The sequence below is a fragment of the Strongylocentrotus purpuratus genome, unplaced genomic scaffold, assembly GCF_000002235.5.
Source record: "Strongylocentrotus purpuratus isolate Spur 01 unplaced genomic scaffold, Spur_5.0 spur5_scaffold_6, whole genome shotgun sequence".
Lineage (NCBI taxonomy): Eukaryota > Metazoa > Echinodermata > Echinoidea > Camarodonta > Strongylocentrotidae > Strongylocentrotus > Strongylocentrotus purpuratus.
Window position 1 is genome coordinate 18,611,369 of NW_022145612.1, and position 26,589 is coordinate 18,637,957.

At 35.0% G+C, this 26,589-nt stretch overlaps 1 protein-coding gene across 6 annotated transcripts in view; it reads right to left on the reverse strand.

Annotated features, from left to right (window-relative positions):
• The window catches only part of LOC584520 (transient receptor potential cation channel subfamily M member 2), a 40,353-nt gene extending 15,489 nt beyond the window's left edge, over positions 1-24,864 (reverse strand). For 2 of the 6 annotated variants that reach the window (XM_030972480.1, XM_030972478.1), the window contains exons 1-11: positions 24,444-24,548; positions 23,255-23,396; positions 20,767-21,062; positions 14,010-14,095; positions 12,995-13,184; positions 12,280-12,460; positions 10,732-10,892; positions 5,566-5,764; positions 4,021-4,207; positions 646-845; positions 98-198 (exon numbers count right to left, since the gene is read on the reverse strand). In XM_030972480.1, coding sequence (XP_030828340.1) covers positions 98-198; positions 646-845; positions 4,021-4,207; positions 5,566-5,764; positions 10,732-10,892; positions 12,280-12,460; positions 12,995-13,184; positions 14,010-14,095; positions 20,767-21,062; positions 23,255-23,345 — 1,692 coding nt within the window. In that variant the 5' untranslated portion in view covers positions 23,346-23,396; positions 24,444-24,548. Of the gene's footprint in view, positions 1-97; positions 199-645; positions 846-4,020; positions 4,208-5,565; positions 5,765-10,731; positions 10,893-12,279; positions 12,461-12,994; positions 13,185-14,009; positions 14,096-16,666; positions 17,452-20,766; positions 21,063-23,254; positions 23,397-24,443 lie in introns of those variants that run through there. The other 4 variants (XM_030972481.1, XM_030972479.1, XM_030972482.1 and 1 more) reach the window with 4 other exon arrangements.
• Positions 24,865-26,589: the final 1,725 nt, after the last annotated feature.

The window sequence follows — 26,589 nt, forward strand, 5'->3', positions numbered from 1 at the left end:
AGTTATTCAAACATTATTTTTCTTAAGAGGAGTCCCTGTTCCAACGGCTACATCAGCACAGTATGAAAATCCAGAAGGAAGAACAGCTAGGTCTTACCCCCCACTCTCGATCATCAGTGAAGATCTCTCGCTTGGCAACGTCCACACGGTTCCAGATCAGAGCAAGGCGAAGCTGGTCCTGAATCCGTCCCTTGTTGGCTAAGGTAAAAAGAGGTCCAAATAAAAAAAGAACATCACTGATATGCCTCTCCTACATCTTACCACATCAATTGAATAGTAAAATATGGTCTTTGTTTCTTGAATACATTGGGAATAAATTCTGGGTAATTACAAAGTCTTGCTTAAACAATGAATCTTGGTACAATATTCAAAAGACAATGGGATTAAAGCTTATGTGGAAATCTAAGATATAAGCAAAACACCTTGTGTATCAGACATTTTGACAATGAGAAATGCAGATGGTTTGAATCATAAGATGTTGATTATAATAATGATGATGGTGGTGATGGTGACGATGATGACGATTACAACAATAATAATAATAATAATAATAATAATAGCTCACATTTATAATGCGCCTAATACTTTGTTTCTAGGCGCAAAACATATTATTACCCTGGTCATCGGATAGTGATGAAACAATACCTTTGAGAAGAGCGTGAAGGATAGCACCATCAATGTCCATGGTGGCACTGGCACCCAGTTCATAGACAGTAATAAGATGCTTGTGCTGAATGCAGGCCTCGATACGAGTAAGGTGAAGGTCCAACTGTTTCTGTCCAAACTCCTTCTCGATCATTTTGGCAACTTCCACTCTGACGGTCTCTGGCATCACGTTCCTCACTCTGAAGATATGATCATTAACATTTCATTATTAATATTTCATTCATATCAGAGACATGTCACAATATTCTCTTTCTAGGAATGAAATGATTGGGGGTTGATCAAATACGATAACAGCTTGATACTTCTGTAGCATTATCAGGTTATTGCTTCTGCCTAAAAATACTTTAATTTTGTCCTGTATTTCTACAAAATCTAACTCAATTAGTATCTTTATTTAAATCATGGAAGCTTTATATTAATAATTCTGAGATAAACATTCCCATAGCAATGTGAAGCATTATGATTAAATCATTGACATCTCCCTACTGTTATTTTTCTCTCCTCTTTCTCTCTGTCTCTCTCCCTTTCTTTCTCTCCTCCTTTCTCTATGCATAAATCTAACAGGGTGCAATAAAGTAGCCAGGATGTATAAGGTTCACTCTGTCAGGAAACCATACTGATATGAAATGACTTGACATATAGAACCGGAAAAAATACAGGGACGACAAAATTATGTTTTTTTCCAGATTATCACTTTTGTTCTCTGCCCCACTGTTATTTTTCTCTCCTCTTTCTCTCTGTCTCTCTCCCTTTCTTTCTCTCCTCCTTTCTCTATGCATAAACCTAACAGGGTGCAATAAAGTAGCCAGGATGTATAAGGTTCACTCTGTCAGGAAACCATACTGATATGAAATGACTTGACATATAGAACCGGAAAATACAAGGAAAAAAAATTATGTTTTTTCCAGATTTTCACTTTTGTTCTCTGCCCTACTGTTATTTTTCTCTCCTCTTTCTCTCCGTCTCTCTCCCTTTCTTTCTCTCCTCCTTTCTCTATGCATAAACCTAACAGGGTGCAATAAAGGAGCCAGGATGTATAAGGTTCACTCTGTCAGGAAACCATACTGATATGAAATGACTTGACATATAGAACCGGAAAATACAGGGAGGACAAAATTATGTTTTTTTTCTCCAGATTTTCACTTTTGTTCTCTGCCCTTCTCTACATCCTCTTTTCTTCTAACCCCCCCCCCCTCTATCTCTCTTCCTCTTTCCTTGATTATGACCTTCCTCACTTAATCTATATCTCTTTCTACCGGAAGTATCTCTGATGAATTACTCTGAACAGGATATCCTCCTGAAACGAGCTACAAAGGCAGACATGGTTTGTACTTACACAATGTATTACAAATGACAGAGGGACTGACATCGATCAACTATGTTCAGTTCTACCAGGATAAGCCCACATTAATGTAGGCTTAACTGAATTAAATTTCACCATACAGACATAAATCAACATATTACTCTTCTAAATAGTAGCAGGAATATGATTCCTTTGTGGGCTTGTCCAAGAAAGAAGATAAATACATTTAAAATGTATGATAGCAAATTGCAACCCCCAAAAAAAGTAATAATGGAAAATATGAATTCTAGTCACAAGTGAAAATGCAATTTTACTTTTAGTTACAGAATTTCAAATAACAATTTAACACATTCACCCAATGCCCAATATTTATTATTCAAAAGGAGAATGAAGTTCATGCTTACTTATCTTATCTCGTAATAAGATAACTAGCTTATTCAAAATTAAAATAGTCAAGCTATAAAGGAGTATGACATAAAATCATCTCTTATCCAAATTCCATTCCATTAAAAATCAAAGAATAAATATGTATAGTCTCACAACAGATTCTGATGTATAATAAGCAAATAACCCTTTAGAAATTGAAAGCAAACAAATATTTAATATATTTATGTAGGTTGAAGGAATAGTATGGTTGAAAACAAATATATGCTGACATCTGAAGTGGGTGTACATTAGAAATATCTGATCTGGAAGTGAGTAATGTTGGAAATGTCACACCTTATTTTAACATCGTGGGAATTGCATGAAAGTTCTACCAAATCTAAAAGCAAAACCTTTGCCTGAACAGAAAATGTAAATGTCAGCATATGCACAAACATATATATACAGAGACTCACTCATGTAATAAAACTGTATTAAATGAATCAATCACACTTTTTTGTAAGAAGGAATACAAATATTGATACTAATTAAACCTGGTTATGAACAAACATTCTCTTTCATTATATATCTGATTCTATTCCTCTTTCTTTCTCTCGCTCACATGCTCCCTCTTCTCTCCCCTGTCTCTTCTTTTCAATCTTGCTTTTACTTCCTATTTTCTTTCATTCTCTCTTCCTCTCCATTATAATTCCCTTTCCTATCTTCCCTCAACACCATTCCTATTTTCTTCTCAGCTTATATGGTTAGTTTAGTCTAGCCTTCCTTTTTGAATGTCAGCCATCTCCCCCTCTCTCGCTCTTTCTCTCTCTATTCATATACTGTATACCCATCTCTATCGGTTTCTCTTGATAATTAGTTCTACTTTTTATTGGAAAGTTAAGTGCTTAAATTTCTACATAATTGTTCTTTCCTAGTCTCTATCTACTAGAATATGTGCATCAACTTTCTATTTCATTCTCACTAAAGAGCTATCAGATATACTATTAATATCAGAGGTTATAAATAGGATAAGGAAATGAAAGAGCAACAATGAACCAATAATAGAGGAATACCTAACTTGAGAAGATACATGTAAAAGAGCTATCATATACCAATATTAGAAATACAATACCTTTTTGACTGTGAAAATTCATATCAAGTCTTCTGGATGACTAATACTCATTCTTGAAAAGTACTGAATATGTATTGAACCCCCTAAAACGCTCTTGGCCTGATATAAGAATTGTTAAAAAATTATTGTGAAATATCAAGTAGGATTGTCCCCAAAATGATTATCCGATGACAATGTACTAAAATGTGCCTTTGCATGTCACATATAACAGCTGGTGATGTCTTTAGTGAGTAAGAACTCCTGACAAGTACATGAACTTTGAAGTGACTGAAAGAGGTTTTGGTGAAGCTTTCTTCGTAAATATCATGATTCACAAAAGTTCTAGAAATTAAGTTCAGTTCCTAGTCAGGTAGAACTAGTAGATTGTACCTTGGCTTACAGCTACATGGGCCTCTGAGGTAATAACGTTGTATTTCAACGCAAATCCACAAAACAAACAGAAATCGTAAATAGGCAATCATGATTGGATGAAAAATCAAGAAGTTAATTTTTCAAGAAAGAATCTTTCTTTCTTTCATCTTGTTCATAATTTTATGAACAAGACCCAAGAGCTTACATTTCTTTCTTTCCTTCCTTCGTCTTGTATTCTTTGGTGTGTTGGAATGCATAGGCCATGATGTCTGCTGCCCTCCCTGATCCAGCAACTACAACGACAGGGGTGCCGTTTCGGATGGCTTCATAAGCCGTCTGAATGGTGTTGGGTCCACCTTGCACGACCACACATACGATAGGTATTGACACAGCTGAAAGTATAGAGATTTAATTGAAACAAGTTGGCAAAGTTTTTATTGGAGTGGACATTAATTCTTAGAGAGAGGGAGGGAAGAAAGAATATAGTACTATTTTTAGTAGTCATATTACTTTGTCTCTATAAGGGTCATTTTTACAAAATAATTTGTCATATTTGATTTAATACTGAAGGAAATACTTTAACATAATACCTTTATAAATGCTGAAAACAAAATTACTTATAAGAACTGCAATTCTTAAAATCTATTTCATCTTCAAAAACATAAAAACATTACTCCTAGTAAATATTGAAAGACTTTCTGTTAACAATGACATTTTCTTAAACTTTAAGATTCATTGCTACATTGTTTCAAGATTTAATGTACATGTAAGCCGTCCCATTCATTTGTGAAATGCTTTTTACAAGACTTTGAAAATGTACCAAAGTGACCAAACCCTGCTCGATCATTCTCCATCTTTCACTAACTATTAATTATCACAATTTTATATACATATACCGGTACCTGCAATTTTACCACTTTTTTGGTGGTCAATTCTACATTTAAAAAGAAAATATGGCTTTACACAAAGATCGATGGACCAAAATATTGTAATACAAGCACCTTGTAAACATCCTGGTATACAAAGATTGGAATATTTGGTTGATCAAAATGGGGTGTGTGTCAGCCTGAAATAGTAAAAGCTGTACTCTCCATGGTTTTGTATTTCTACCCAAGAGACAAGAAAGGTACTGGTAGTCAGTTACTGTTACATAAGTAGCGTAAAATGTTTGTGACCCTGACATAAACACAAGAACACAATAACTTTGAAATTAAAAGTCTTAAGTGCAATGAAAAAGAAAGGGAAAAAATATTTCAGGTATGTTATACAAAGTGCACTTTATACCCCCCCCCCCCCCCCCAATCCTTTAGAGAAATGCTCCTCTAATAAATGTTGTTATTTGTTTTCATGGTTTAAACTTTAATGACTGGTAAATATATTGACAAGTACCTACTTTATATATGATGCATATTGTTTTCAACTTTTCATACAAGCTGTGTAATGTTTGCAGTGTAGCTCTTCTTTTTCTACATTTTATCAAATTTTGTTTGCTTTTATTATAACCTGGTTTTATCATTATTACAATTCTCTGTTTATGCCTCATCACATACATGTATTTAGAATCATATATGTAGGGTACGTTGCACTTTAAAGCAAATGAACAGTTTCCTCACATTGATTTCACTATATGAAATGAATCGTAGTAAACCCATTGGGTGATACAACAACAAAAAATCAACATTTGTAATAACGGGCCATGCTGTTAATTCCCTTCAACACATATCGGAAAGATATGCCTAATAAAACTCACGTGCAGGTTTTCCAGAGGATTTTTGTATTTGCTCCTCTGAAATGGCCTTCTCCAACTTGCCCCTGAGTGTTATCTCCTCACCAAACTGGTCTACCCTCCCCTTGTCAACCAGGATGAAATGGGTGTGGTTTGGATCAAGAGGCACGTTCATTGTATTGCTTTTCTTGGCATCCATGTTGTAGGAAGCTGGGAACTTGCCCTGTTAAGTTAGAAGAGGGAGGAAGTAATAGATGTGAGTTAATTGACACTTTTTTAAAGAAAAATATCACCAAATCATCCCTTTAACAAGGGATCAATATCAAGAAAACACTTTTTGGAAGTCATCATGATCCATTTTATGCAGTTTATCTGACACAAATAATCACAAACCGATCCTTACGGATTGTAACAACAAAGTTATTTCAGGATCTCCAATTCTTAGACAAACTTCCAGGTTGACAAATGGTTCATTTCCACTACCGGTATTGAGATTTTCACCGAGGCCACGAGGATACAATTTATCCTTAAAGATTATACGATTAACAGGCATGTCATAGCCTTGAATTCTAGACAAATCAGGTTAAAATGACAGATCAACTCAATGAAAACCTTTTCATAAGATCCCTGTAAGTCCATAAATTCTTAGACAAATCTGCTGCAATGATCGACAGATTAATTAGTCATGGAAAACAGTCTGTCAGTCACCTATCTTATATTTTTAGAATTTTAAAAATCTTTTTAAGACAGTTTTTTATATAACATCATGACAGCATTCTATCATTCCCAAATAACACATCATTAATTGAATTTCTATTATTACTAGTATTTTTCATAGTGAACCTTTTTTTTTTTTCTTCCTTAAAGGTAATACAAAGTTTTGGGAAATTTTGAAAATTGGGTGGAGAGTGATTCTTTACAATTTTGATATATTTGGATGCCCCTGTGGATGTATTATAAGCACTACAAAAATTAGCCTATAAAACACTTCTGCTTTCGAGAAAAATTGAATATAAAAATGTACCGGTGCTCCCGGTAAATTTTGATAAATTTCAAATAGCACCTACGGCCGTACGATGGTAGCTGCAATCATGAAAATTTCAGAATAAGTAGTTGTGATATATAATTTCCAAACAGGAATAGTTGATCAGTCGATTTTAGTCAAGAAACATTGTTTTATAGCTTAATTAATATCTTGACCTTGAGAGGGAGCTATACATCATTAAGAGTTTATTATTTACAATTTCATAACTTAAGACTCAATTTCAACCGCGACAACGATCACTGAATATTGTAGGATCGCATATGCTTCCAATATGTTCATTTGAACCAAATTCATTACCCCATACCAAAACTTTGTATTACCTTTAACATAGTCATAATCATCCTCTGAACTATTTTGGACAATTTTTCTTACACTCTGAGACTAATTTGAAAACAATTCAACTTCTTGCACAGCCTTGTCAAATTATTCCCTTTAATCTAATAATAGTATCATGTTTATTCGAGGGGAAATCATTTTGGTATCAACAAAAGTCAACATGTTATTGATCTTACATGTTGCAGAATAATACTTAATAACTACAAGATAAACAATACCATTAATGCTTGGTACAAAGTCGACTTTTTTCCACTTTTTTCCACTCGAATATAAATATTAAATGATTTTCAACCAGTAATCTACATGTAAGTATGTAGGGGGTTTGATGTAATAAAGTACACATGGATATATTGTAGAACTATAGGTTAATTAATATGGCTCACCATTGTTCGATCCTAGCTAAAGAACACTAGAAATTACTGCATTTGACATTATATCCAACCATATCCCCACAAGGGAGACATTTCTTGAATGATTTTGGCACGTTATATCAGAGCTTTTATAAGGCAAATAAAAAAGTGTATACTTAAAGATAAATATTTGCAAATTATAGTCACATAATTCATAATACTAAGTATATACTGATCTTGTTACGTTGTAAATAAACCAACCAATTACATCCAGTATTAAAGGGAAATCCAACCCAAATAGAAAACTACTCTAAACGAAAGCAGAAAAATTAGAGAAGCAAACTGATGAAAGTTTCAAATGAATCTGACTTGTTTTTATCTTTATATATCAAATTGAAATCCAACTACTACATACATCTGTAAATCTTGATTTACACCCCCTTCTTTCTTTTTTTCTTTTTTTCTTTTTTTTCTTTTTTTCTTCTCTCTCTTTCTCTCTCTCTTTTCCCTTTTTACCAATATGTTTTCCTCCCTATTTGTATTTATTAAGTATTCATTGAGGGTAGTCATGCTATCAAGCTTTGCTTACTTTGTCAACCCTCCTGTTTGATGTTTTCGATTAGTTACAGCCAGTCTTACTTATACTACATGTATTTTTTTGTCATGATTGTGTAAAATTGGCAATGTTTTGTTTGTTATATATTTGTAAAAGTGCAAAAGAAAAAGAAAATCAAACAGAAATAAATAAATCAAATCAAATCAAATAAATCAATGAATGTTTGAAAGTTGTAATCATTAAACATATGGGGGCTTCAAATTGGCTGAAGTGGTAATGTCAATGTGATGTAGTGCCAGACTACTTTCCCATCTGTTCCAACATATAACATTACTAAAAATTAATTTTTCAAAAATTCATGGCTCAGGAGGGTCTATCCTTTTCAGAAGACCGATAATATTACAAGTATGCTATCTATAATATATTTTGAGTAGTGCCCCAAGAGAAAAACAGAAATAAGTGATATATTTGTACACAGAAACTAGGAGTGTTATCCACGTCCTACGTCACAATCCACTATAAACCAAACTACCAATTTGAGATTTACAATTTACATACAATCTCAAAACCTCAAACATTCATAACTTCATGTTACTATTGGTCTAATTCATTTCAAACTTTTGCTATTCTGTTTCTCTTATTTATCTGCTTTCATACAAATCAACTTATTACAAGGGTTGGATTGCCCTTTAAGGATACCGGAATGCCCTGGTAAGTAAGTACAAATATTTAACCCTGTAAACGATCATCGGATCGGCCGCCGATATCGATCTGATCAGGGGTGATCGGTGAAAAAATTCCGATCGCCGATCAATTAAAATGATCGGAAAAAAATCGGCAATTTTTTGACGAAAATTTTCAAGTTTTTGGCTATCAAATGCTCCAAAAAAGTTCATGGCTGGGATTATTTTGTCATTTGGAGTTGTTGTAGACAATGATTGTTGATATTTAGTGCCTTTTCATGACTTTGAAATTAATAATATTGGTCTAAGAGCAGAGGCAAGACATGCGGGCCGCCATCTTGGATTATAATGCATACCTACATTATAATCCAAGATGGCGGCCCGCATGTTTTGCCTCTGCTCTTAGACCAATATTATTAATTTCAAAGTCATGAAAAGGCACAAAATATCAACAAACATGGTCTACAACAACTCCAAATGACAAAATAATCCCAGCCATGAACTTTTTTTGAGCATTTGATAGCCAAAAACTTGAAAAATTTCGTCATTTAAAAAAAAAAAAAAAAAAAAAAATCATCGGCCGATTTTTTTTGTCGCTCTTCCGATCCGATACCGATCAAAGGTGCGAGGGTGTCGCTCCGATCTTCCGATCCGATCAGAGCCCCAACTTACAGGGTTACAAATATTTCATTTCACCCAGATTTCCCACGTATGGGGAAAAAAAATAGAGAACAACTATAGGCCGCAAGTTGGGTACGGGTGGATAAACTTGTTCACTAGTGCGTAAAAAGGAATGCAAATTAACAAAGATTTTTTTTTTCATGATTAAAAAAAAAAAAATCTTGCTAAATTAAAGTACAGTCCACCAATGACACAGTGCATGTATAATTCTCTCACATTTATTTCTTATCATGAATTGATTGGCACAGTACAAATCTCATTCTCCTGCTGTGCTACCCTTTTGTGTTTGTATTCATTTTTTTCCAACATGGAAAACTGTAGACTACAAAATCTAGGGTTGCCTTTTGTTCAGGGATTTCTGTTATCAAATACATGTATGTATGATAAATCAGGGGGCGTTTCGCAAAGATCTTATGTAGAGCGTAACTCTAAGTTGGACTTCAACATGATGGAGAGTCATTTGTAGCCTCAAAATAAAACATATTCAAAAGCAAAAATTTAAGTATTTTATACTTTTCATAAATTCACATCACAAACATGAAATCTCCTTGATATTAGAAAATAAGAATGATTAGAATCAACATTTTATGCCATTTAAAATAAATTTCACAAATAGTTTCAAAGATGCTAACGGCTTTCCACAATTGTTAAGTCCAACTTAAAGATTACTCCAACTTAGGATCTTTGTGAAACACCCCCCTGATCAAGTATTTCATGTTAATAATGTCTTAGGTACAAGGAAGTATAAAACAATGATGTATCTCTCTCTGATACACGGTACAAGGAAGTATAAAACAATGATGTATCTCTCTCCGATACACGTACTTGAAGAGTGTGTCTAGTGATATTGTCTTCCATTGTACATGCAGGTACTGTGACTGCTCATCTGTGATCATAATATCATACCTTGGAAGTAGGCATAAAGTATGAATTAAGTACACAGTAGTTTAGATAGTCATTTGCAACCCATAAAATAGATAACGACACAAAACCAGTCAAGACTGTTAAGGGCATGGTATTTTATTGCTTCAGACCATTTCAATAATGTTTTGATTGTCCTTTTACCATTTGCATGTAGAATAGTTTGGGTTGATTTTGAGTCACAGTTCAAAATAAACGAAATGGAACCTTTAAGCCATGACTATAATCAAAACTAATACCATCCTTTGCCACTTCCCACTAGTATGCCAATGAGTTATCAATGTCTAAAGATTAGTGAACTTACAATGATTGGGCACCAAATGTAAACATAAAGTGAGTGATTGCTTTAGAAAATCAGTAAATGACTAATAATTATTCTTATTGGGAAGGATATAATTACCCATGAAAAAATATATATAAAAAGGAGAGATAAAACATACCGAGAGATTACATAATGTAAGACTATCATCTTAGATTGTTTACAACATGTTCATGCGTGCTTGTTTTTAAAGCAAACGGAAAAAATTGGATCTTGTAAAAATATCTGAAGATCTAAGAATTGGATTTAAATCCAGAAATTTTGATTTAAAATCAGAAAATATAATGCCTGCTACTTACATTGTCATCTATGAGCTTTTCCCTGTTTGTGATTACTCCCCATGATGCTATACCGATGGCGACTACATTGCTCCGTCCGTTGGCAAGGTTGTGGTCCCTCACAGCATCTCCTACATACTTCATCACACCAGCATGGGTGCCTCCCGTAATGATCCAGGCACCTAGAGAAGAAAACAGTGATCATGTTAAGTTTATTCAATATTATTTACAGTCAAACCTGCTTTAGTGACCCCCTGTCTACAAAAACCAAATTTCTTGTTTCCCTTGAAAATGGTTTCTCATTGAAACATGTACTAAAGGAACCTGTCTACAAAGACCACTTTTTGTGATTCCCTTGGGCAGTCGTTATAGACAGGTTTGACTGTATCATATAAATTGTGTAAATGCTATGATATTGTCATATTATGTACAGCATGGTAAATGCTTATATTTGGTGTTGCTGGTGTTATCATTACTGATGTCATTTTTGCTATTGCAGCTGCTGTAACTTTTGTTGTTGTTGTCATTATTGTTATTATTCATGTTGATTTAGTTACTGAGACTATAAAGGCTAAATGGAGTAAGGTTGTCTAATTATCACATTTTAGGAAACAAAAGAGAATCTTAAAAGTAGAGCAATCAAATAAAAGTAAAACTAGATCCCTGTAAATCAAACTAATGAGCAAACTAGAGGAATGTCATGGCTATGATTTCCCCAAAATGTGACCTTGAAAATTGAACTATTCTATGGTAGCCAATTACGATGACCTATTTGAAAACTTAATGAGCCAAAACTAAGCTTTTACAATCTATTGTAATGAATACTGGTACCAAATGTACAAGCCATTTCTCACTGCTTATTACAGACAAGCCTATCATCAAAGTGAAAAGATGGAAATTTGATCATTTCAGGTTAATGGCTTCAGACACAGGGGGAATATCAATACCCAAAAGGGATTTTTTTTTTATTAACTAAAATAAAACATATTTTCTAAAATAAAACATACGTAAATTATAAGAACATTCAAAATTCTAACCAATCATGAAAACTCAAATAAACCCCAATGGCATGAAGTTGAGTCGGAAACATAGGAGCTTAACAACTTTCTGAAATAAATGGACTAAAGTTTGAGAACTGCTCCCTTTAACTCCCTTTAACTGTCAAGCCAGCTCCGAGTTGGTATATTTCAGAGAAGTTATGCAGAAATGCATTGTAACAGGTCAGACAAGATTGACCTTCGACATGACATTGACCCAACTACTTGTACAGCTATGGATAACAGCTGGAGCTGCCTTTGCCAATATCATAACATTCCCAAGCCTTTTTTTACTCGTTATAAAGATATTTCCTAAAGTTTTTACGGTAGGGATGAATCTGAAATACCAACTCCCACCCCCATCCCCCCCCCCCCCCAAAAAAAAAAGTTACATAAATAAATGAATAAATAACAATTAGGAAATTAATTAATTAATAAAATTAATATATACATAAATTAATCAATCAATCAATCAATGTAAATAAACAAATAATGACTACATCAATATAACAAAAAGCAGAGGGGAACTTACTTGTGCTGGTAGCGGCTTTGATGAGTCCTTTACGAAAGACATCTTTGAGTCTGTGATTGAGGGGAAAGTTTTGTGCTCCTCCAGTCACTGAGATGAGGAGTTTAGGTTTGGTTAGCTTCCAAACATCTTCAAAGAGCGAGAGAAGCTTGGATGGAGCGGTGTCATAATCCACTCTTATGAACTAGGAAGAAAAACACAAGTGACCAATCACAAGATGCTATAAACCTACTATAACAAGTTATGTCAAACAACAATAATTTGTCTATACATACAAAATAATAGTCATAATTTATATGAATAACACACTCTGGATTCATTTGTATATTTTCTTTACTATTTTCATATGAATTATAAATCAAATAATCAAAGTCAGTCTTCCTTGCAATCCTGACAAGAGAGTTTAGGGGTAGCAAAGGATACCTTGTTGTCTGAATCCAGACTATCAAAGAAGGACTAGTTTGGGGGTGGTTTTATAAGACTATTTTCACCTTTCAGACTTCGTTAAACCATGGACGAAGTAACAGGGGGGGGGGGGGTTGGTTGGGGAGGGTGGCTCACTATGTGTAACATGATGGATATCAAGATTCCTATCATCTCATTTACATGTCATCCATTTAAAAAAAAGTGAAAACAAATAGCAAGACAAATAACCCCCTCAAAAAGGGGAAGAAAAAAAATCAAAACAAAATAAACAAAAAACAAATACTAAAAGTACCTTCCTTGCTTTCTGCCCAACAGCCCCTCCTACAGCTCCTATGAACTCTATCTCTCCATAGGCATTGGTGGCAATTGTGTGGGTGTGGGTTTCTACCTTCCATTTGGCACTTGGGTCTGGGTTCTCCAAAAATCTGTCTTGATGTTTCTTCTTCCTCTTTTTGCACTGGCACTTGGGGTCCTCATCTCTCCTAAAATTGGTAAAAACAACCACTTTAAAGACACTGAATCCTCTCACTCTCTCTCTCTCTCTCTGTGTCTCTCTCAATTTGTCTCTCTCTTATTCTTCTGTCTGACTCTCTCTCTCTCTCTCTCTCTCTTTCTCCTCTCTCTCTCTCTATCTCTCTCTCACTCATCTCTGTCTCAGTCTCTTACTCATCTCTGTCTCAGTCTTTTTTCTCTCTCTCTATCTCTTTCTCTTTCTCATCTTGTATTTATTAACTCTCTTTAATTTCATTTTCTACACTGTATTTCCCCTTTTTTACCCCCCCCCCCCCTCGTCCACTTTTCTCTCTATTGTTTACCTCTTTTTCCTTTATATTCACACAATCACGGTAATATGATTACAAATTGTATCCTTCTCTTTTCACCTCTAACTTCCGGCCTCTAACTCTTTCACTTTCCCTGTGACTCTTCCTCGAGGTAACTATTAGTCCAGATACTATCAGTTTTAATTCATTTTCATTTTTCAATCACATGCTTCCCACACACAGCGCAGTATCCAAAAAAAACAATCGTCCAAAAGAACAGAATAAGAGGCAAGGACTACTGTCACGGGTTCAGCGTTGTGGGTGTGTTGTTTTCTCAGCTGATTTGGTGCGTGACACATGAAAATAGTCCAGGCTATGGACTAAGTAAATCTCTGCCCCCCCCCCCCTCCCTCTCTCTCTCTCTCTCTCTCTTTCTCTCTTCCCCTAAACATTCAAGGTATATTCACTTTCATTTATTCTAAATTACATATCAGGAACAGCAAGAAGAAAGAAAAATCAAAAAAAATCTGGGAAACTTTTACTTACTTTCTATCCTTGGGATCAGGTGGTGCCGGAGTGAAGCGAGTACACTCTCTCATAAGAATATTCTCTCGGATCCATGATGGATTAGTCTGTACATTTTAAGAATAGATAACAATAAGTTACGTTGACGTATATAGACCTACACCAGAAGCACATACTTTCTTGATAAGACCAAAAATTTACAATTTGAATGATCTGTAATTTAAACAATCATACAGAAAGTGAAACCTACCTTAATACTGGTATGTCATTTCTTTGAAACCATTTATTAATTGATTGCTAAATCAATAAATAAATCAGTAACATGTATGAACCACAACATTCAATTGCATCAGGTATATTTAGTCTGAACTTCATGCATATGAAAGAACATATACAGTATATAGGTGAATAGGCACACAGGCATGCAGTGCAATATTTTATCTCCTACATAAACACAAAATAGATTTTGTTATTTATAGATGAGACCTAAATTTACAGGGAATCCATGATAATCTTCTGCTACTGAGACCTGTAATATTCTTTCTAGAGAAATCATGAAAGGATAATCAGCAATTCAAACAAATCAAATCTGTCAGAGTGTTAATGATTCAGGTAATTATAGCTACAGGCCTACATGTACATCTATACAACAATAATTAGCACACTCAGTCTGATGTAAATGCCAAGCTCTATCACGGACAGGCCGGGTTTATTATACCAGATTTATGGTTTGCATGAACCCAACTGTGTTTGTATCAGTAGTGACACATCTCATCCCTGGAATTATTTGAGCTATGTAAGACCCATCACTTGTTTGGATTATCAAGTCAGACATGAACAGGGTACTACTAACAGCATGATGTGGCAGATCCAGGGGCACAGGGGTATGGAGGTACCCCCCCCCCCACCCCCAATAGCAAAACTTAATACTACCAGAATAAAATATGTCCCTTTCTGTCCTCCAGCAACAATTTGCGACCCCAAAATACACCTGCAAAACAAGATGACCTTCTGCCCCCCACCCCTATAGCCCCTCCCCTTGAACCTGAGAATCCTTGATCTGCCACTGCCTGACCAGCAACATGAAATGGCTAAGGATGTAGAGTCTCTGTGGAATGACTAAATGCTTTGATTAGGATTGCATGAGGCTAGACAAGGATAGAGGCAAACAGCTAGTCCCTCTTCCATCATGCAAAATACACACACTGTACTGCATGGTCGGCAACCCACCAAAATCACTTCATCTACAGTTCTACACTAGTCAACCACCCACTCTTGCCCTTCAACCTGCTCAAAATAGGCACAACGCAATAGTTATCCTAAATTTAATGTATACATGTACATGAATGGATGACCCCCCCCCCCCCCTTTCCCCATGGTCCCACCTCCACAACTTTACTGACCATGATACATGTATGACTCATACCAAACCACTGTTTCAACCAGGATTTGAAAAAAATGAATGCCTAAATGAAAATTAAGATGTCCCTAATACTAATAGGGAGCTTCCATTAAATAATAAGGATTTTGAACAAGAATCAAAGGATGTCGTGAATTGTCTTCCACAGGAAACAGGGATCTGACTTACTAAAATTGCATTAAAACCAAATTAACAAACAAAAACTCAAACAATTAATGCACCCTTTTATTCAAAGTTATGTATACTTGCTAGAGTTCTTTTCAGATTTTCACTTTGTTGCAGTTTATACAATTCACAGAGAATTGTACATGCAAGCCCTACTACGTACTAAACTTCACACTTCACATCTTATGTTCAGATTGAAAAGAAATCACCTTCCAAGGATTTCAACAACTATTATTCCCCATATTTACTTTGAACGGAACTGGTGCATTTTCAGCCTGACAAATCTCTCGCCTATTTTTAAAGGGAGAAATCTTCATTTAATGCTCAAAAGTGAGAATGAACTTTTTTTTTTTTTTAAGAATCATGTTCTTTATATAACTAGTTATAACACATTCAGGGTCTTCAAGTGAATCTACACTGTATATCATTTGCTAATAACTTCCATTAAATTTAGCAAATCCCCTTTAGGATGATTTTTTTAAAATGAAAATAATATGAAGCCAATCACTTTTGAGGTAAATGTAGTAGGTAAATGTAGTAGGTGCATGTTGTGGCATGGATTCTATTTTTTAAACAGTGTACATCATAAACGAATAACTGTATCTGAACTGTCATACATGTATTTTGAATTAACAAAAGAACAAAATAGTCCCATTCATTTCTAGCAAAAGCCTTGGTGATTATGATTTCTGTAACAATTTTGATTTATTGTTTTGGTTTAATGGTTTGAAACATCAAAGATGTTTGGAATTATTTATGACACAAGAACAGAATTCATGTCAAGGAGAGTATGATAAAGCATTCGGTAATGGAGAAACAGGGCAGACATGTATTTTAGAGAAGTACTTTTTTAACTACCAAAATTTTATAAGAAAAAATCTAATTGAATACCGGTATATAAACAAATAAATGGAAATACACTGGGAGATTTTCTGACAACAACACAAAAATAAACAATATTTGAGAAACTACAGCACATGATGAAAATGCAATGAATTTGCTAGCATTCATTTGATACTAGTGCATCAAAATAATCTGAAGTGCACATGATTTTCCATTACATGAAAGATAAGATAAGGATTTCATTACGTACAATTTGATTCTCCTCTTCTTCTAACAGATCGTAAAGTGTATTTTCCACTTTAGATACATCAGGATCGCTTCGATCACTGTTTTTACGTTCAGCCAGGCTCGGTGTTCTCAAAAGACTTCCACCACGATTTCCATCTGTAGACGACTGCCTTACAAATGAGGGTCTTTTCTTGTCACTCATTTTAAAGCCACTTCAGTTCAACCAACATGCAAAAAGACACGGGAACTTTCTGCACTACAGTTCTAGCACATCTCGGTAAAGTTTTAGTCTCGCCCCCTGTTGCTTCCGTTAACAAAAGGAAGTGGGGTGCAAAACAAGCAAGTTACCTCACACAAACATACAGTCAATGACTCGACAGAATGATTAGTTTAGTGTGTGTTTCACAGCAAATTTAGTATTAAAGGAGGTTACCAAAACAAATATCATACACAAGTCAAATTATGGACGTCTGAAGATAGGATTCATGCAAAGGGATCACATCTAGGGTTGATGAGCTAACATACACCCTCCTGAACTCCACAAGATTCCTTCCAAACTTGTGACAGAGTCTGTAACTGGTGAATCTCAAATCCAAAGAACATCTTAAGAGCACTTCGTCATCCTTTGATCAAATATATTCTGGATATCAATCATTCATATTCCACTTGAAAAGAGAATCTGGCTCTGTTTGAGGAGGAGTCCTCTCCACAAACTTGTCAAACAGTAGACTGGTCTGATATGGTCTGGCGCAGTGAACATATTGCGCTATCTCTCTCTCCCTCTCTCTCTCTCACTCTCTCTCTCTCTCTCTCTCTCTCTCTCTCTCTCTCTCTTTCACCTACTACTTAATTTGCTTTGGTTGGTTTCAAGTTCAAATCACCCCTAAACTTTAGAATGGAACATGCCAACAGAATTTCCTTGTAGGGGAACCGATACAGGAAAAGGCTGCTCAGCACCTTTGCATTAACTTTTGCAAGTTACATATAGGCCATCTGTACTAATCATTACAGGTAGAGCCAAATTGATGTTGTACATCAAGTAATTGAGGGACTTTTAAATGTTGGTAAATTGTGATGAATCATTTAGTTTCATTTATAATCAAAAATTCAAGTTACTATGGTATATCAGCATTACACTAGTCTTGTATCACAGAATGTATTCTAACAGTTTTCTTCTGCAGTGTCATTAATTCAATACACATTAAATTGAATAAATAAATATTTGAGTTACTTTGTTCCGCAAACTCATACTGTTAATTTGCAGGCCAAACCATAGAATAAGACTCATCAGAGTTTGATTACAGTACATGTAGACTACCATTGTAGGTCCTGGAAAAGTGTTCCAAATTAGTTGTGTCATTTCAAAATAGGACTGCTGATGATAGACTAGTTACATAAACACCAGAAATTTTGCATTCATATATCAACCAACAATATACTGCATGCAAATTTGGCTTCACAATTTGTTAATGTAAACTAAATGAGAGCTACATACTGACAAAATCCTGATTCAGAAGAGAGTAAGAATAAAACAGAAATTACCACAATTTGGATACCAATAATGTGTATTCTAAAAAGTAATATTGTACCAAACAGGAATAGGTACATAAGATTTCAATTGAAATGTTTCTTCTAAACAAATGATATAACCCATATGTACCTGTATTTTCAAGACACCTTGTCAATGTTATCAAGTTACTTAAAGTGTATCACTTGTATCCTGGTGCACAAATGTAGTTCAAAGTAAAGTAAGTTTCATTTTCATTGCCATTCTATATAAGATGTATCTTTTACTACTTTCAGCCAATCCAAAGTACGCTGTGAACATTTCCTGCACGACTACACAATTGTGAAACCAACCTTGACATCCTTCAACAATACTCTCCTGAGTACCGATACGTCTGAATACATTTTTTTTTTGTATTAAATTCTTTAGTTGGAGGGAACAAGAAAGCAATTATAATTATTAACCTCATAAAAACTAGTGCAATGGGTCGCATTTGCCAAAGTATATGGCATGGATCAGTACCGCTCAAATACAATCTTACAATTTGAATTACATAAAACATATTTACCAGTAGACATACTGTTGTTTAGGCCTCAAATTGTACATGTACATTATCCAATGACAACTATAAATGATAGAAAATAATATGTTCTTTGCTCAGAAATTCTTTTATTTCTTTATTAATTTTTCATTAGTTTCCCAATATTTCTGTATCTTCTCCCTATAAAATTTTGTTTCATTACTTATGGGATGATATTGCCATCTCATAGCTTTTATGGTAATCCAGTAGCAAAATGGAGACCAATAACCTGACAAATTCATTTGTGTATAGCTAAAGTGTATATTATATAAAATCAACCTCTTAAAAAACTTTTTCCGAAAATCCCATGAGTTTAGGGTTAAAGATAATGAAGAAAGTTAAGTCAGATCTGGGGTCCATGAACACCCTGTTTCTATGCCACAGCATATGGGTGTGTGGAGGTACTGACTCCTTTACTCACAAGTCATTTTCATGTATACTGAAAAATTATTTGAACTTTTAATATCTCTTTATTGAATTAACATTAGAAGTTCATCTTAAGAATATACTGTAGCAGCATGGAATTACACAGCACACACAAACAACTTTTTAATATGAAGAAGAGAAGAGAGATACTACGATGCAAAGTCAGGATCATCCCAATGGGGCTTTACATAAACAAAATGCTGTTTTATAGTAAATTGTTTAAAGCTAATATTAAATGATGACTTCATCGATGTTTCCACATGTGCATCACTACATTATTAAAATCAGTTTCACCAAAAAAATAACAGAGAAGCTGCAATGCCACATACATGTACCATATGTAGGCCTACAGTCTATTGTTAAAAGCAAATGTATAGTTTTTGGTTTCAAACCCCCTAAAACTTTTAAGTCTGGCTTCATTGATATTAGTTTGTCTTCTGGTAACTTATACATGTGAAGAATGAGAAATGTGTGGTATACTCCTATTCAGAGGTGTTGTGGTCGAGTGGATACGTCGCCGGACTGTCAATCACAAGGTCCGCGGTACGAGTCCCGCTGCCGCACTAATGTCCATTGGCAAGACATTGATCTACATTTGCCACACTCCACCCAGGTGAAGTAAATGGGTACCTGGTAGGAATTTATTCCTTGAAATGCTATAGCGCCGTATGGCAGCCGTGCTAAAGCTAGGGTAATAATCGGGAGCGCCAGGAGGGTCAAATCTGACTGACATGAGCGCTATACAAGAACCCACTATTATTATTATTATTATTCTTCAGGAATCAAAATGAAATTCACTTTCAAAGTAACAAGTGAAATAGTGAATGCCATCTACATGTACATGTATATCCCTTCAAAACTTTTGGGGATCTTCTATCACTATTTACCAAACAGGATATGACATAAGATTTATTGATGATGCAAATAGCGGGACATCCTGCACCTCAGTTCACACTTACATACACACACAGATAGCATTATTCTATCTGCAGCAGTAGAGGGCAGCATCCTGTTTTCATAGCTCACTAACATCAAATTCTAACCCACTCTACTTGAACAATTTAATTAGTGTCAATATTACTTAGACATTATATTTCCTGAACTAGGCGATTCTATTAAATGTGTTTATGCAAGTTTGTATCTAATGTAACTATCCAAAAGTGAAACATTCCTGAAATGACCACGGACTGATGATACCAGTGCTTACAGAAAGAACCATTACAATCAGTGGAGGATCCATGACTTTGCAGATTCTATTTATTTGTTGTTGTGTTTTTTTTGGGGGGGGAGGGGAGGGGCACAATTCTGAAAAAAAATTGAAGGAAAAGACATCATTGCATTTCGTATTATTGATAATTCTCTTCTAAAGCCTTGTTCAGATATGCAGTGGTAAACAGCTAAAAATTGTTAATGACGACATGAAGTGTTATATGTTTCATATATCTGTACATAATAAGACAGAGCTAAGTGAATACGTATAGATATACATAGGAAATTGGTTGCTCGCAATTGCCCTTCATTTGCAAGTTTTTAATAAAATGTGGTGGAGTTTTTTTCTGGCGGTTTTCCGTGTCATATCTGAATGAGCCTCAACTGAATATTGACTTACATCCTCTGGCTGTAACATGTTGAGAGAGCTTGCATTGGATCCTCTCCTTTTCTTGTACTTGCGCAGAACGATTGCATGTTCCTTCTTCACCACTACATGCGGGACAGCGGGACCAATCCTGTTGTTTGGGTGCATCATTGACAACGTGCTCACTGCACGGGATGGAGCCGACTGTGACATCATTTTGTCACTTGGAATGTTTCCGTTGGCTTGAAAGGAAGGTACTTTATGATGACCTGCCCCTAAAGAGGGCATTTCATCTTCAGATTCCAAAATGTCCTCATTATGAAGCGCATCTGTTAACAGAGAACAAAAAGTAATGTAAAAAATATTGCATTTTTAAATTGAATTTGAAAAGCATTTTTTCTCTCTCAAATTAAAGAAAGGGCGAAGAACATTAATTGAATCAGCATAGTAGGGGTTGGGGGACTTCAAAAACAGGAAGTAAACATGTCGAGAGAAGGTTGTGTTTTACATGTACATTAATCTACGGAACAGTAGACTTGTGGATAAACAGTAAACACTGCCAATCAGTAAGTGTACATTGTATCGCACATGATGTACTGAACAGATCAAAAAGGTGAAAAACAGTTCTTTTGATAAATATATGGAAATTGCCCTCCCCCCCTAAAAATAAATTTAAAAACATTTTTTTTTTAAATAGATTTAAAAAAAAAATTTTGTTAAGAAGATAAATAAATTAATTATCAAAAAAATAATAATAATAATAATAATGAACAAATAAATAAAATAAGAAAAAAGAAATAAAGAAATAAACCATAATGTCTTCCTATCTAAAAATGAAAATTATAGAACAACAAAAAACTTAATACATTTGTAAAATCGATTGCAACAAAGCAACTGAAAACAAATTTGCAGCAGACAAAAAAAAACAGCAGCACACTATTATCAATGTCCTTTAATTCACACTTTAAATAATAATCTCTATGTAAATCTAGCAAAACAACCATCACATAACATATTGTGCAACATACAAATTTTCTGCAAAATGTGAACAAGATGAATGGTATAGTTTAAATATAAAAATAATGTGCAGCATGCAAATTTCCACAAATATGTGAAAAATATGAAGTGCTCAATATTGAATACATATAGATTCTTTCCAAATTACAACAAATAAAGCATCTATATCTCAAAATAAAATGAAGATGCTCGGCAACATCCATTATGTCATTATTTTAACCCCTTTGTCTGACTTAAACAAAAATCCACATCAATGCATTGTGTCCCAATCACTTCAAAGAACTTTGTGAGCCAAAGTTCATAACTTCATACCTACATACACATGTACGTGCAGCTAGCTCTCATTCCATGCGCTACATGTACAAGCTTCAAGCTGATCAGTAATACAGGAAAGATATTGAAGAGACAATTACTTTTGCTTCATACTTTCACTTTTTGAACAAAATTAAGGTGGTGGTGGTGTGCCATTCATATCAAGGTGTGCATAGATGATTTCATAGTATTGGAACTTTGAAAGTGATCTCCACTATCAAAGTTTCTTCCATTTTCCTGGTATTTTTACTAATTTGTTTCATTCTTCCTCCACTAGCCTACATGAAGGAGAACTTCCTATAAAGAGTGCAGCTTCAAATCCAACTAGCAGAGTGGAATCAGATTACAGCATGATACCAAAGGCAAGAAAAAGAGTTAACTTTTATTATTCTCGCTTTCATTTTGGCAAAGGTCTCCAGATGACCCATTTCAAACTTGCTAATTTCTTCAAAGTAAAATGAATTTGAAATCCATGTACACTCCATGGTATTTTGTTATACCACATGCCAATGTTTTCACAATTGTATTGCAAATCCAATTTTCTTTACTGTTAATTTAAGTTCTCTTAAGTGGGAGGGGGTTTGTTAAGATAAATAGAATTAACAGTAAAGAAGAGTGGATTAGATTCAGTTCAATCACTAATGATAAATAATACCAAAAAAGGGTAGGGGTTAAATTTTAAATTAAGGAAACTGAAAAATAGACAGAATGTTAATGTTAATTGAACTTTGAGCTCTCTGAACTTTTATGAATACGGTAATCATTCATACTAATGCGCCAACTAGGAAGCATGAAGAAATAAAAGAAATAAAACAGACACAATAAGGTCCTACACATATACATTGTAGCCCATCATCATGCACAAAAATGAACATTTATTTTTTTTAAATATATACTGGTATAGGCTGTATATGATTATTAATAAGTACAAGAAAGTTAGAATTTGGAAAGGGAATGGGATAAGATTTTCATTGAATTGAAGAAAGGGCTGTATATAAGGTGGCAGAAAAAGACAAGAAGACAAGAAGAAAAAATTAAGAAAAAGATAGAGAATTAAAAGGAAAAGAAACAAGAAAGAAGAAACAGAACAACAAAAGAACTTGCAAGAATACAATGATTTAGAACAATGAAAGGCATGCATGCTAACTATTTCTCTAATTATTTGACATTATAATGAACTCCATATTCTAACCTATTTTTATTGGTGGAACTCCTAGAATAGGTTCCTGTTGGTAATGCTGGTGTTGTATACTCAGAGGTGGCAACTTTCCTGGATGCTGCATGGTGGCTAATGACAGTGAATCTGAGCCCAAGAATCGAGTCTAAATCACGATCTGCGATTTCAACATGAATCATAACGTAAGCCTGGCCACATTTTTACACAATTTGATTAAAATGAAATACAATCAGTTTGGCTTCAAATCAACAGAACTTATCACGAAAGTTGTGGTATAAAGAGTTCTATTAAAAAAAAAAATTTAAAATCGGAGGCAGGTAATTCAGACAGTAGACAGAAATAAGCATATATGTATGGGTCATTCTTTAATAAAACTGACATTTGTCAACATAGAGGCGGTCAGAGGAGCCAGATGAGATGTAACTGAAGCTTTTGGTCTAGCCCCAGGCTCGCTTTAACTCAAAGATTATTTTATTTTATTAATCAACGCGACGCCTTCAGACTTCAGTCATCCAACATGATCAGAACTCGGTCAGAATCATCATTCATAGCTACACTGTAGGTGTCAAAGGGCGCGTTTATCGGGGCTTGCCACTAGATATGTACATATCGTACCCCACTATTGAACCCCACTATCATACCCCACTATACGATCGTGATTTGCGGGATGTCACGTTTATCGTCCCTTCACGATTCAAAATAAAGGCCTGGTGTCTGCCCAGCTGTTTTGACCCGGGAAGCAGACAGTTTCTCGGAGGTCAACTTCACACACATGCTTGTACACAAGTCCTATTTGTATGTGAGGTTCAAAACAGCTTTGTGTTTATCGATCTCTCAGAGACGTGATTCTGGCTGTATGTCACATACAAAACACACCTTTTTGCGTCTTTAGATATGCCCATATCTAAAGCCCTTTAAAAAAGGCTTTGCGTTTATCACCTTCAAAATTTGCCTGAAAGACGTTTGAGAAACCTGATTCTAGCCAAAAATTTGGTCAATAAACGCAACCAAAGACAAACAGACAAAGCATAAACACTCAGCTGGTTAGTTGTAATGAACATGTGGTGCAATCATGATGAAGATGAAACATATTATGATGAAATGATGAATTGATTGAAAAATTGAATTGAATCAACTTAGATGGTTAATGGTGGAATTAAGTGTTTTCAAAATTAATTTAAATGATCACCCCTATCTTAATCACCTCTAAATTCCGAGTATGTTGCTACAGAAGCAGCGGGATCCGGACGGCTCCACCTCTGCACTGCCTTGCAGCTGTTTATCATGTAGAAGAGCTAGAGTCACGTAGAGATCCAAGTGAGATCTACGACTACATGAAGATGAATGAATGAGATGGATCCGATTAATGATCGCGGCAACCTCTACATGAGCGCTTCACGAAAAATCCACGACGGCAATTCAAGACGAGACAATCACCTTATTTTGGAGGCCAAGTCGAGGCATGCAACAAGACAACTTTTGTTCTTGATCCTTAGCTCAGATCAGATACATCAGGACCTCAATCGGCGAACACATTTATTCGCCTCAGTCCCAGAAAATCAATACTCCCGGTCGCCGAACTATGGCTATGCCTTTTACATGAACTACCTGTTAGTCAACAATGCAACGCATATATGCACATGGGCCGTACGTTACCTAAATCATATACCATGTATGTATGATTGTGTGATTTACGTAACACAATGAGGAAGCATCCTGGGTACTATATTACGAAAAAGGTAAGAAGCTGCCGATGGTTGCCATGACGTTGACGCAACCAATCAATTAGACTCGTTCATTATCCGATAGGGGTAACACAATCATAATCCAAGATCGATGCATGAAAGTTGGAAAATTTAATTGTTATCTCTTTCCCCCAATAAATATGATACAACAAGTCGACTTACTGTATTGACAGAACTTACATTTGCTTCTTCGTCTATTAATCTAAGGAATCAACACGGATAAAGCTAAATCATCAACCGGGATCATCAACTTTGGCAGAAGAAGCCGACCTTGGAATAAGCCTGCGTGGCTTTGTTTGATATAATTTGGAATTTTGATTTGCTGTTAATTGTCTGAAATTTTGTTATGTAAATTCATAACCATTTCATGGGCGTATTCATTGATTCGTTGTATATTGCCAAGAAGTTACCAGATATTGCGTAATACGGTTCTGATAATGTCATTTTGTTCATGCAGCTTAATTACTATAAAATCAATTTGGTGCACAGCTAGAGAACATTTAGTCCTCTATAACGGGCACGGAAGAGTGGTTTATTTGTGTATTTATTTACTCTCCATTTAGTAATTTTATGAAACGACGTCGAAAATCACATTTTGATTTCTACTTAACAAAAGTAGACCCGCAGTTTCAGGACGTCTATCATTTACATGTATGTGCCCCCCCCCCCAAAAAAAAAACCCCATTAAACTCTGGCTACGGCCCTGCTGTTATGTCTAGCTGCATAAGGACAATGTGCGACACACAGTTGGTCTCTAAGGAGCATCCATCTTTCAATATCTTTGTTATTTCTTTCTTTCGTTTTTAATTTTTTTGTATGTGTGATTTTGTTTGGGGAGAATATGAATTTGGAGGGGTTACGGCGTTTCATTATATTGCTATACCTAGCGGGGAGTTTGTGGGAAAGAGCCATCTCATGTTGGGCAAGAAATTAAAAACAAAACAGTTAAAAGTAGGTCGTAGGGATGCAAATTTTTTAGGGTGACTGACACCTATCGGGGGAGCTTCGGGTGAGGTATAATGATAGTGGTGTGGTAATAAAAATGGAGGGTATATAGCTGACATCAGTCGTCCGCTTAGGCCAACAACAAAAAATCATTTGGTTGTCCTCGATTGCTTTTCTTGAGTAGGGGCGGGCGGGCGGATTTTTTTTTCCTTTCTTTCAACTTCATATTTTTTTCCTCCCCATTTTTTAAAATTTTGTGTAAAATAATAATTGGGATGTCAAGCATAAGTTAAACAAACAGTCTATAAAACAATTTAATATGGTAAACGACTAGTTTAATGTACAGTGAATATCAAGACCAACACAGAAAGTATTTTTGGCTTTGAAATATACAGCACCTTTTAAATCTTTAATGTACTACTTATAGCTACTTGCGCCCTCTACAGCAAACAATGCCTAATCGGTAACCATTGGTCCCCCATGGGGCTCTTTATCTTATGTTAACTGAGAGCTGATTTGATGATATAACCACCTGTCCAGTGACCTACAGGGTGGTCTAATCCCTCCTGTAAACTAGTACAGATGGGCTTTAAAATGACTTTAAGAATGCTCAGAACCTGATTTGAATAAACGGCATTTTGACATAGAAAAATACAAATG